This window comes from Bombus terrestris, chromosome 5 (assembly GCF_910591885.1).
Source record: "Bombus terrestris chromosome 5, iyBomTerr1.2, whole genome shotgun sequence".
In the NCBI taxonomy this organism is placed as follows: domain Eukaryota; kingdom Metazoa; phylum Arthropoda; class Insecta; order Hymenoptera; family Apidae; genus Bombus; species Bombus terrestris.
In genome coordinates, this window is record NC_063273.1 from 9,816,464 (window position 1) to 9,829,647 (window position 13,184).

The window sequence follows — 13,184 nt, forward strand, 5'->3', positions numbered from 1 at the left end:
ATCTACTGCCAAGGAAACCATGATATATCCGTAGAAATTGTAGAGAATTCCGTGACAGGTAAATAACGAATTGGTCTACTAGTAAGCACAGTACCGTGTCGAAAGATGCATCAAGAAATGCAAATTACTTAAAATATTACGCTAGGATAAGCTTGTGCCATTCTACTTGGTTGACCAAACACGGTCCCATTTCACTAGTCCGATACGATACCGTCTCGAACTACTTGTTCGATCAGATACCGTGCCTGGTCTATTCATCTGACAAGATAGCGTCCGACTTCACTTGTCCGGCCAGTCGTCATTCTATTTTTACTTGTCTGTGCGATAACTAGCATAAAATTTCCCTAAGTCTCTCCACCGCCTTAATCTCTTGACTAAAGCATAATCGTTATTACCGACTACGTGGTAACTTTTCCTCACTTTCCTCGAAATACAAAGAACACGTATGCAAGTTTGTCGATCAAGGAAAATTTGTAAGCTGAAAATGGATGAATAAAACTTGAAATGCAAGGGAAAAAATGAAACGTGTCCGCGGTCTGATGGTAATTACAAAAAAAAAATCCCCACCTGGTGCTATGCTGACTTTTCAAAAGCAACAATCCCGCCGTGAAAAATCGAGGAGTTCCGGAATTAAAGCGGAAGTTCGTTATCGCGTCTGTGTATGCGTGGGAATCCATGCATGGATGACCCTTTTTTTACGACGAACGCGGCCATCGAACTACTGAAGCGATCCAATTGTTGCGTGACAAAAAAGAATGACTACTCGAATGTAACGCCAAAAAGCGTGTCGAAAAATAACGGAATTCCGAATACTCATTACTCACAAATCACCAAACAAACGGAGATATTTCACCGGTGTTATACTATACAAAAACTTACGATTATGAAAACTTTTTAATGTGAGAGCACAGAATTATTTACTATATTCAAAGCAAAACTCGGCCAGTTTTCGACAGAAGAAAACTTCTCGGTGGGGATGGACGCACGAGATATTTCGGGAAATTAAAAACAAAGGGACCAAATGGAAATTTACACCGCGTGATTATAGCAAGTTGTTCTTTTTCTCTTTTCATTTGATAACAGCGAATACCAAGCAATTTTTCCAGCTGCTCTTTTGATGCCATTTTTGTCCGCTTTTCAACCGTCTCGTCGCGTTTTCGTCAGCCCCCTCCCTTTCCCCCGCTAATTATTCTTCACCGTTAACAAAATACCACGAGTTCGCGGTAAAAGTCTGACTACCTAATATTTGCATAAAATCGCGCCGTCTTTCGTAATTGCGCGAAGCTTTATTTGACGTATAACACAACCGCGTTACGAAGTTTTCAAATATTTCGCAGATAGCACGTTTACCTTACGTTTAGCGGGAATATGATAATTTGCGAAAAAAGAAATCCCCGAAAACGTTTCCTCCATTTACACAGGCATTATCGAACGTTGTATTCGCGACGTTGTTGCCTCGAAAAACATTTTCATTATTTGGGAATTTTAAGGAGACGCTGGAACAAAGAATGATAGTTGGGAGCTCCGGTAAATAAGTTTAAACAGAACCCACCTCGCACCTTGTTTACGTTGTCATAAAGGAAACGCGTTTCTAGTTGCAGAACGAAACGTAAAGTGCTGCACTCTGTCAATCTAATATATCCCAACGAAATTATTCTTTACCGTACCACCGTTACACGAACATATCCTCACTCTACCTTTTTTCTTCTATCCCTCTCCTTTTTTTTGTTGTATTTTTAATTACTCTCCATTAAAGTACACTGTATCTATCCATTGCTTCGCTCCATTTACCGACATTAAGCACCTTTAATGCAATAGCTTCCTATTCTATCAATAGAACAGGCTAGAACGAATTTCACCCTTCTTTTGCTCCTACTAATTAATCTCTGAACATAGGCATGAAAATATATTAGAAAAATGCGATTAACCATTTTTAATGTAGCAAGTAATTAGTTCTGTGGTCCTAATGAAATGAGAAGATAAATAACTAAATTACATATACGAAAGAATAAATCGTAAATTAGAGGGCTACAGGTTGAAATTTTGTTAATTTCGTCGCTGTCTTATTATTAATCTATCTTAACTTGTGAAATCCTCGAACGTATCACGAATCTAGCTCGACCCTTAACATATCGTCGTCTTTTCAGACGGTACGGTCTCCTTTTTTTATAAGATTCGAATGATTCGTTCCCAACAAAATAAGAAACGTGCGCAAGACCATCGCAATGTTGCAAACATAGGCGCCAGATTACTTGCGTTTCATTGTTCAGAGGAATTTTTAAACTTTGACTGTATTACGTTCGAAACGTTTGATTCCTTTCATGTAGAACGGAATAAAAACTGTCTCGAAGTTATCGTAAAAAAACTTTACGATGTGCTCGTGATTTCCACACGATCCGCCTCGATAGTTCATGTTGCCCCAGAAAATGTGAAGTGCCTGTTGAAAACAAGATCACTCGAGCAGCTTTCACAGTTAATCGTCCAAATCCTTAAACTCGTGCACTGTTCAACCTGATATAACATTTTTTCCCCGCTTGGAGCCTTTCACAAACTCTCTGAAATTCTAAAGGTTGCTCGTGTAAAGGTTCTGGTAGAAGCAAAAAACACGAGCAAACAAACGTAAACTATCGAGATTAAAGATAAGTTCTTACGACGGCGATTATTTTCGCGTATTACGGTCCAACAATAACAGAAGCAATACAGCGTAAAGATGATTTTTTAAGACGCACAATATTGTATATACTACGTAAAGATTAGGTTACCGGTCTCTGTACCAGGTCGACCGGATATGGTTCACAATTGCACCACTTCCAACACATCGACGAACTCGTTCTCGGTGCGATGCGCTGAGGGGTTCAACGGAGGTTTGCCGCAGTCCTTTCTTCTGGAAGTAAGAGAAAGCAACAGCCAAGAATTGCGTGCTAATCTGACATCGATGGTGCCGCGTTTTAGTGTTACTCAACTGGAGTCAGGCGCCCTTTATCAGGCCTGCATATACGCGTACAACGATAAAGGGCGCAGCGAGGCGATGGTGGTGCAGGCTGGAACCCTCAGGCTACCTGAAAAACAATTAACGTCAGAGTCAGGTGGGTATAAATCATACATTCTGTGTTATTTTATTTTATTCTCCACCTTTGTCCCTATAATAGCTTGTCTTTTTTCTTTCTTTTCCTTTCTTTCTTATATTATATAACACGTTGCTGATACAGTCTTTCTTGATTCACGATGTTTTTGAGAATTATGGTGGCTTTCAATGAAGAAACTTTTTGTTTCACGCTCTAAATCCTTTTTAAAATGGGGATTTCTCTAGCCAACCGCCTTTTACGATGCTATTTGCATTTTAATCTGTTCATTTATTTGAGAAATTTCGACTTTTATCCGTTTATAGGAAATTCCCGAAACTTTTATAAAATGCTACTTTCATCTTTGCGCAATTGAGCTTAAAGGCTGCACATGATATATTTTACGATCTGCAAGTTCTCCCGTATGAAATAAAAGGAAACTGAGCCAAAAATTTTTCGATGATCCATAACTATGAAAACGAACCACCCTGGTACCGCGTACGGATAAATGGAACGAATTTGCGAAACGACTTTGAACAAAGAACAAAAGACAGGGCTAGTGGAGAGGATAAATTTCAATTCGTGTTCGCAACAAGATCTTTGTACGCGAAATAATTCATCCATCGCAGCGAGAAATTGTTTCATTGTGCCGTGGAACTGGTTCGTTCGCTTTACTGCGTAGATGACTTCGCATCCATTTCGACTAATCGTAATTACTGCTCTCGTCCTTACCCACATATCTACCTCCTCTTTACTATCCAGAAATTGACAGAATTAAAAGAACATTAAAATTGGAATTGACATTCGACAACAAATTTTTAATCTTTCCATCTAGAAACTGACAAAATTGAGAACTCTACAATTTTAAGGGAAAATATTGCTCGATGTTAACTTGTAAATGTGAAGTTTGTTCATTTGAAACCCTATGAGTCATTAAAAGAAGACAACAAACTTTCATTATCACGCCCAAAAACTGACAGAAATGAAAAGCTTAACATTTTGAAAAGAATATTACGCAGTATTAATTTCTAAACGTGAAATCTCTTGCTGCAAGACATTACAAAAAGGAAGAAATTGTACATTTATAACTGTAATTTTAGAGAGACCAAGACAGAATATGAGACTAATGCCGATGCTGAGCGTGATGATCGGCGTGGTGACCGCTCTGATCATCGTCGCGGTGATAGTGATGGTCGTGCTGAGAATTCAGCATACGCAGGTGGACGAACAAAGTAAGTCTCAGATGGAGGATCATGGCAAACAAACGAAAACGATCCCTATCCAACGGGAGCTGAGGTTTCGCGAGGGAAGCAGTCTGCTCACGGATGAGAAACATCCTAGCAGTCCGTTCAGGAAACTCGAGAGTAGCGGTGACATAAGCGAAAACGATGAGAAGAATCCAGATATCATACCTCAACAAATCACAGGTTTGTGTCCTTTTATCGATTGATTCAATCAGATCGACTACGTATAAGTTGACTTAAAATTTACAAAACGTTTCTTGCTATAACTCTTCTTTTCTTACCAATTCTGTATATACTTCTCTTTTAAAGTATTAAACACGCTCCTCGACTTTAAACTCTGCAGGATTTTTCTTTCATAATTCAAACGTTGTGAGATTAATTTTAATACCAGAGTAGGTGATCGATTAAATTTTTCAGGAATCAAACAATGGAGATTGAAATTGGCTTTTACGTGGCTAAATCTTATAAATTTATAGGTTCTTTCGTGAAGTTAATAATTCGTTATCTAAATACATTAACAGGAAATTTAAAATTACAAGAATTCACACAACGTGCAAAAATATATGAGACATCCAAGCACTCGTTGTATTATTTACCAAGCGAAATAAATTTCTACTTAAATTCTCTCCACTTCATTTAAGTTTACAAAAGCACGACTTTACACAAATATCCTGCAGAAATATTTATCCATTAGAGAATAAACTTGTTTCCACTTCGCTGTAGCAATTAAGGATTAAACCGAAGTATCTAAAAGCAATTTGAAAATTCTATATGTACACAGGCGACGAGCCATCGGAGTACCTGAGAAAGAGGCGGCTCGTGTCGACGATCGAAACGTCACCGTCGAGAAGTTTACTGGAGCACTCGACGGTTACTTCCGTCAGCGGTCACGGCAGTTACGTCGGCTACTGCACCATTCGTAACGGCATGCCGTTGCACGAATTCTCAAATCTGACGAAACATAAAAGCGTAAGTTCAATTTTCACTAATGCGTCCCCTGATTATCCCCAGTTACACGTTCGCTTCTACTCTCTAGTTCCAACTACATATTCCATCCTAAAACTAACTTCCAGCCAGGTGTTTCAACTTTTCCGTTGCTTTAAGCGTCTAGAAAACAAGGCGGGTTTGCGTGGTACATGCGACTGGACAGGATACCATTCTACATACGGAAATAAGGCGAAAATGTAGAACAAAATTGGTTCATTTGATGTTTCATTTTCGAGAAAATGAAATTTGAAAATTCATCGAGCACGCGTGTACTGAATTCTATAATTCTTGATTAAATATATTCAAACTCAATATTCTCAAAATCGAGGCTTTCAATGAACAAATTTTATTCTACATTTCGTATAATAACATACGGTCATTCTCATCTAGTCGGGAATTAGTCGAGTTCATATGTGCTTAACAAGCTTCCAAATTCAATTTTCTCGAAAACAAAGCTTCCAACAAAAACATCACATTTGACGCTCTTAACTTATTTTTGCATATAAAATAATCTATTCTCATTCTGTCATACTCGCCGTAGCAATTTCTCTCTGAATGCTTATGCAGCCGTTTACACAATCAACTTTATACGTCTAACGATCAGCTTCGTCTCTAAATAACTGTACAGTAAAACGATCACAATCCCATCCACCTGTAATGACGATTTCAAACTAGAACATTCGAAAAGGATCGGTCATCTACATTTTGTTCCACATCTTTAACTCTTTGTTGTATATAAAATAATCTACTTGCATCCTGCCACACTCTCCATAGTAGTTTCTCTCTGATTGCTTCCACAACTGTCTATATGACCAACTCCTTTCATTTTAAATAACCTAAACGCAAATATGATAAAACGATTACTATCCTATCAACTCTTAATAACAATTTCAAACTGAAACGTTCAAAGCGTATCGTCTCATCCGATCATCTACATTTCACTCCACGTTTTTAACTTAGTTTTGCATATGAAATAATCTATTCGCGTCCTGCCACACTCTCTATAGTAATTTCTCTCATAATGCTCATAGAATCCTCTATATTCTATACTGTATACGTACAATCGACTCTAACGATTAGCTTCGTTCTAAATGACACTACGATAAAACGATTACTATCTCATCCATACTTAATGACCATAATTTCAAACTAAAACATTCAAAAAGCATCGATCACCCAGCACACATGAACTACAGTTTCAGCCAATAGTGGGCGATGACTATCAAAGCGGCGTTTGCACTTTGCCGAGGCAACACTGGCCGAGTCAAAGCGTTCAATCAATGTCGATGACGATGAGCCCTCCAATACTCTACACTGGTGTCGGTGTCGTCAGCAGGACCTGTCCCAGCGGCACCTTGATGACCAAGGACATGGAGGCGAGGATTCCAGCGCAGTGTTGCATCCAGTCGCAAAAAGATGGCAAGATAAGCACACCTATCGTGATGGCGAAAAGGGAGAGCTCCGTGTGACATTTTTGTCGCTCGCAGACCAGCCACGTGTGAGCAAGCATCGTTCGACGTGTTGTTTCTCCAGCCGCGTATCAGTGCCGAAAGTTTTCTGGTAACAGGTACACGCAGTTGACGGCATCGTTGGAACGTACGGATGAATAATAAAAGTTGTTCCGTGTCGAACGTGTTCTCTGTTACAGTAATCGGGAACCACAGACGAGGTACACAAGGATCGCTGGTCCTTCCGATTACACCGAGCGAATCTTTTCACGAATCTAGCGTTATTAATCTTTTTCCTCCTACTATCGTGTATTGTAAGCAAGTAAACAAATGTATAAATAAAGGTAGAGGGAGGTATAGCCAAATGGCGGGGGAGAATTACGCGACCTCGAAAATATCAGAAGAATCGTTACCTATTATAACAGGGTACTTCACGAAGATCGTTAATTTTGAGAGACAGACCGAATGGTTAATGGTATTCTTCTTCGACAGTTAACGAGTAAAGAGCATCGATCATTTACGACAAACAGACCCTGTACATTCCTCGACCAAATCAACCGTATCGTTTGGGAGTCTAGGAGACGTTCGACAGTTGCGTGTATGGATGCGATACGAGCGAAGAATGGAGCTGATACGTACAGATTCGCACGCAAATCGGAAACGAGGCCGGTTGTATTTCGAACGAATTTATTTCCTCCCCAGCGATAGCATCGCGTTTACGTCTCTCTGTTCGATCAAGTGCCCTTTTTACATTGAACGGACGATTCTCGAGCCAGTGTGAATACATTTAAACAAAAGAGAGAAAGAGAGAGAGAAAGAGAGAGAAGAGAAGAACAAAAAAGGAGAAAAGCGATAGAGAGAAATGTCGGAGATTACCGTGCGTTGTAAAAGGCGTGCATGTGCAACCGGGAACGAATTATTGATAGAGAATATACTTATACATATGCACGGATTTCGCGCGTGCTGTACATATACCTTGAATACGGAGGATATTTTATACAGATTGCTATAGTATAAAAATGAAACAAACAAGAAAATAGATATGAAAAAGAGATAACAATTTATTCCCACTTTTATTATGGTAAAAAGGGGAAGAAAGGAGAATAATGAGGGAGGAAAAATACACACTGTACAATTAATTCGTTTAGTCGTTGTAAGTATAAATAATGTATATGAGTATAAAAATCGGTCGAGGCAGCCAGAATAACGTACACTGAGGATGCCCCACGATGTGACGAGATAGGAAAATTAAAACAGTCAATGGGAACAAGAATTTCGTGTGCGTGCGTGTTCGACGTTAAACAGGGGTGGGGGAGGAAAAAAAAAGAAACGAGGACACAGAAGACATATCGTTCAGCTTTCCATCACCGAAAAAATTGAAATTAACGACGAGACGTTAGAAACAAGTTGTATCGAGCGCGAGAGGAAGAAAAATGTAGGAAAAAGAAAATTGAAAAAAGAAAGAAGAAAGGAGAACGAACATAAAGAGATCCCCCGTTGCTTTCGTCAGTATGCAGTATTCTGGATTTTATTGTAAAATTACGGTATCTGTATGATGTATAAAGTAACGATTTTCCCTCTGCGTGATGGTTTGAGGTAAAAGAAGATAGAAAGAGGGGGAAGGAAACGAATGGAACCCCGTCTTGCTCTTAAAAATTGTACTATTATCTGTTTCGATACTTGGTAAAAATTTCGAGTTGCTTCTTCCTTCGGAGATCGTCGATATTTATTTATGGTAACTTACATGCAGAAAGTTTGACAAATTTCATTATTACTATTATTATTTTTTTTATTGAAAGAATGAATAAATTCGGCAGAGGAGAGTTCTTTTTTCTTAATATTTCTAATATTATGAAAGACCATACTCGATATATTTTATGAGCATCGTTGCGAAATTTTCTGACTGTAAGTTGTACCATGACGATCGAACGAAAAGGTTAAAGAATATAAGGAATTCTCCATATAAGATTAACTCAAGAATGGTATACTTTGACAAGTGGTAAGGAAAGTGTGTTACTAGTATGGCTTTTATCCACGGATCGCAACTAGAAGCTCGTGCGAGAAAAGAGAAAACAAGTGTGTATAGCTTCCTTAATTGTTAAGCTCTTAAAACTGCAGAAGCGAGAAAGAGAAAGCTTTCTGCTTCGCTCTGTAAATGTCTGCACTTTTCCCTAATAAACGATAAACACATCTGTGTGTATGCGTGTATTTAAACGAAACCGAAGAAAAGATTAAAAGAGAAGGAAAAGACGCGGAAAGACCTGAACACTCAGTATGTATAAATAATTCGGTGTGACACGGTGATAGGAAATGGCGGACAGTGGTTTTTCACGAGTCACTCGTGTAAATACAATTATCGAAAATTAGACGTTTTCTCGAGTCCTCTAGATGAATGTGTTCTTTCGATCGCTAGTCGTTAAGTTTTATCTTTGAAGTCACGGTGTCTGACTTTAATATTTAAAAAGATTTAAAAAAAAAAAAAGAAGGATGAGTATGTCTCGCGCCGAAAGTGAAACGCGCGAATCTCGTTATTTATTATTGCCATTGATGGAATTGATGTTGGCGCATAGCCAGTGTACTAAGGGGAACTCTACTAATCGTTACGAAACGCCTATTTCACCATGTATTAAACGTTTAACGCTGAAAGGCTGAACAGAAAACAAAAAAAAAATCTACACAAACTCATCCCGGCACGATAGTGGCGTGCTAGTATCGTTTCGACGACGAACGATCCCGGGACCTTAACGAGTTTCGCTAGGAGCGCAATAAATCTTCAAAGCAAACTGCCAATAAATCTTTTGATAATTTATTCGAGTACAGTTCTCTGTAATTATATTGACGAAACGGTCTAAACCGGACGGTATCGTTATCGACTGGAATTTCTTTTCACCATCATGTTTTATTGTTCGAGAAAACGCGTTATTATAGCGGAAACAAATCGCTTTTCGTTCCCCTTTTCATTTTTCTTTTTTAAGGTCGACCAACATGTATGCTGGGTTGCTCGGAAAACAGGCATTCCAAGTCGATAACCAAATTAACTAAATGAAGTTTTGTAAATTTTTAACGTAACGTAGTCCTGCGTGTATAACGTCTTTGGTTCGTCGAATCAATACTATTACGATCCTCCTTCTCGAACCCGGTACAGAACATCAAGTCACGAGGCGCCGGCCAGATGGTATCTGCAAGATAATCGTCGTCATTCTGAATGCTAAAGGCGTTTCTTGGTATTGCGCGAGGTTGCTCTTCTAGCGCAGAATCATTTGGTCAGTATGCGAAACATCTTGTGGTCCTCGTGTATGTAAATTGTATAAATCGTCGAGACTCGTTGGAAAAGTAGCTCCCTCAAAATGACTGTGTAATACATATATCATTCGTTTAGAAACCTGGTTTTTGTTTCGGTTATTAATTCGTTGTGCTATTTGTAAATGGCAAACACTTGCTTTCGTTTGTAGGAATCGAAATGTGGCGAGAAATGAATATTCGAGTTATAAAATACGGTTCTCTTGTTGATTTGCGCTTAACTGTGTGTTGTACAGGATGGGAAGTAATTCGCCGGCAGTAGAATCCAAAAGGAAGTGATATCTCGAACAAAGACCAATTAATGACTTTGAATTTTTGAGGAAATCAATCGTAAAGTAAAGGTGTATTTGGTAAATTTTACGAATAATCAACAAGTTTTTAAGCCATCCACTGCCGGGCAAATTTAGAGCATGTTATCCTGAGCGTCAAGATTTTATTTTAAAGAAAACATGGAATTTCATAAAATCTATATATTATTATATAAATATTATTATGTATAAAATATTATTATATAAAATTTTCGTTTATCCTTTCTAATAATTCCAAACTCGAAACAAAAATTTAGACCGTCACCAATAGCAATCAATCTAAATTTGTAGCGCAAAGTATGAGATATCTCGTAGTTGGCAGTGAATGGGTTAAACTAAATCTAGCGTAAAAAATCTTTACCTCGGAAGATTTGTACGAGATACCATCTACTTTTCTACACCGCGAATCATATTCCATTTTCTTCCACGAATAATGAATATATTATAAACGATCTAAGAGATGCTATATTACACGTTGTATGTTACTTTATACCTGTTAAAATGGTAGGATATCCCGTTTAAAATGAAAAATTCGCGTATTATTTGTTCGTTAATGTATGAAAATTTGATTGCGTTTCCACAGAAAAATGTTTATTGGAATTCGCGTGACGACCACAAAATATCCAATAATACCGACCAGCGTTTACACACCAATTTGCTTCGTTACTATGTATCTTACAGTAGCCAGGGATAAGAGCCAAAGAAATCTTTTTAGACTAATAAGAGTAAATGAAAGCACCGTTTCAGCCGTATATCACCTGTACATCTTTAACGATCGAGTCTGACCAGCTGCTTTCGCGAAGGAAAACCAAAAGAAAAAAAAAGTGAAACCATTTGAATGAAGTTTGTATATGTAATTAGTTTAGTGATATCCGACACAAATTTCATGTACCCCATAAAAAGAGACGTTTTTTTGATATTGTAAATACTCTGAAATAAATAATCGTTTTTATTCAATCAATCCTTCTTCTTCCTGTTAATAAAACTTTGTTACAAATTTATACTATATATAAAAATTTTACTCGTAAATTATCAACAGACAATTAATACAAATGATGTTATTACCTGAATAAAGGTTAATGAATGGAACTGTGGAATATATGTTCAAATACTCTTCAACAGTTAAAATCACAGGGCTTTCTGCATTCAATAAATATTCTAACAACGTACTCTCGGGATAAAGTCGTGTAAGTTTGTCACTCAACGATCTTATAACTTCCTGTATCGAAACTGACTTTTTAAGAAAAAAATTTCTGTTAGTTTTAAAACCGACCAATAAACTTAATCATCGCATCTATGAAACGAGCAAACTTCACCTATTAGTTCACTAACAGAAGAACTTACGCGATCGTGATGCGTGTTCGAGATATGATCACACAACATATATACTTTATTAAAACAGTTTAACATTTGCTGTTGGATATCATCCAATTCGTATGATTTTAACGGCTGTATCAAAGTAGGTGGTATTATATACGCGTGGTACCACCCCGTAAAAAATCTCTGTAAATTCAAATTGAAAAATGTTATTCCCTTCCTTTTTGATTTATTGTAAAAGCCTTACTTGATGGACATGATGATAAGTTGGAAGAAAAATTGCTTTTCCTATTTTACAATCCTCTGTTTGGTTATTGTACAATACTTTGAAATGCCTATAAATTATATCTTCTGCCGCCTATGTTAAGAGAATTTATTTTTTAGTTTTAAGTTAGTTTTAAGAGAATCCACTTTTGTTTGTGAAATCGCTAATGTGTCTAACCAAATTCAAATCTTGAAATTTAATTTAAAAATTGAAATTCCATTCACACACCTCTAATGCGTGAATATAATAATCCGGATAAATCAGAAATAATCCACTGATGGAATTATTTATATAATCTGCTTGCAAGTCCTGTATTATAGATTTCATTTTCTGGAAATTATATTTTTTATACGGATAGTAAAAATACTGTATGATATTACATTATTTCAACGTCTCCTATAATTAACGTGTATGTCATAATCTATACTAACTCTACTAATTTCATACCTTTTCTATACTCGTATCTGTACCAATATATGCTCCGATATACACAACGCGCGTTATATACGAAACCTACAAATAATACAATGTTCTTAAATTGTTCTAGAATGTACAGATTCAAAAATTTGAATCGATGAGAGTAGATGGCAGTTTGATACTGTTATCTTCATATTCTACGTAAATACACTAAAGGATTAATAATTAAATTAAGTTAGATCTTTACCTTACCAGCAGCACGAAGATTTTTTCTGATGACGTCCAGCAGGCTCTTACGAACAGGTTCAGTTACACGTTTCATAGTGTATGATGATTTAAAAGAATTCTTTTAGCTATTACTTATAACACAAAACAAAATTGAATAACTTTACGGATACTTTGAACATATACAACTATAAAACTGTTTTGAACCGTTAAAATTTTGCGCACGTACTAATCTCGCGATAAAGCTACCAAATACTTCCAAGTCAATTGACGGATGTTCGTAACTACTACGTTAATTGTTCAACTGTATTTTAGTTGCCTTTTTCAATACTTCTATTTTATTAAGAAATGTCGTTTAATTTAAATAATAAATTAATGAAATAAGGAATTTCTATATATATACTTAATGTATGCTAGTGCAGGAGTATAATAATTTTTAAAATTTTAGCTTCTAATTTGACCAAGATTGTCTTTGCGCTTTATAAATTCAATATTATTTGAACTAAAGAGTTCGTCGTATTTTAGTTTAGAGGAAAGTGAACTTCTTTATCTCTGTCGTGAATGTATTTTATTTTAATTAAATACGAATATATCATGTAGTAATAAAAAGT

General features: G+C 36.9%; 2 protein-coding genes across 2 annotated transcripts in view; one reads left to right on the plus strand and one right to left on the minus strand.

Moving 5' to 3' along the window:
• The window catches only part of LOC100650879 (hemicentin-1), a 300,856-nt gene extending 289,550 nt beyond the window's left edge, over positions 1 to 11,306 (plus strand). Inside the window, exons 11-14 of the mRNA XM_003395270.4 lie at positions 2,778 to 3,086; positions 4,163 to 4,489; positions 5,088 to 5,275; positions 6,490 to 11,306. Coding sequence (XP_003395318.1) covers positions 2,778 to 3,086; positions 4,163 to 4,489; positions 5,088 to 5,275; positions 6,490 to 6,762 — 1,097 coding nt within the window. The 3' untranslated portion in view covers positions 6,763 to 11,306. The remainder of the gene's footprint in view (positions 1 to 2,777; positions 3,087 to 4,162; positions 4,490 to 5,087; positions 5,276 to 6,489) is intronic.
• LOC110119297 lies at positions 11,091 to 13,111 on the minus strand. Its single transcript, XM_048405799.1, has 5 exons — positions 12,160 to 13,111; positions 11,914 to 12,024; positions 11,694 to 11,852; positions 11,415 to 11,583; positions 11,091 to 11,279 (listed from the first exon to the last, which is right to left on the minus strand). Exons 1-5 carry the CDS (start codon positions 12,256 to 12,258, stop codon positions 11,212 to 11,214), a joined length of 606 nt encoding a protein of 201 aa, XP_048261756.1. The 5' UTR covers positions 12,259 to 13,111; the 3' UTR covers positions 11,091 to 11,211.
• Between the last annotated feature and the right edge of the window lie 73 nt (positions 13,112 to 13,184).

Bases quoted from the DNA above. Each gene is read 5' to 3' on its own strand.
- LOC110119297 (XM_048405799.1), bottom strand. From the start codon at position 12,258: ATGAAATCTATAATACAGGACTTGCAAGCAGATTATATAAATAATTCC. The intron at 11,584-11,693 runs GTAAGTTCTTCT...TTTCTTAAAAAG, and splicing joins CGAACACGCATCACGATCGC to TCAGTTTCGATACAGGAAGT. The intron at 11,280-11,414 runs GTAATAACATCA...TATTTATTTCAG, and splicing joins ATTCATTAACCTTTATTCAG to AGTATTTACAATATCAAAAA.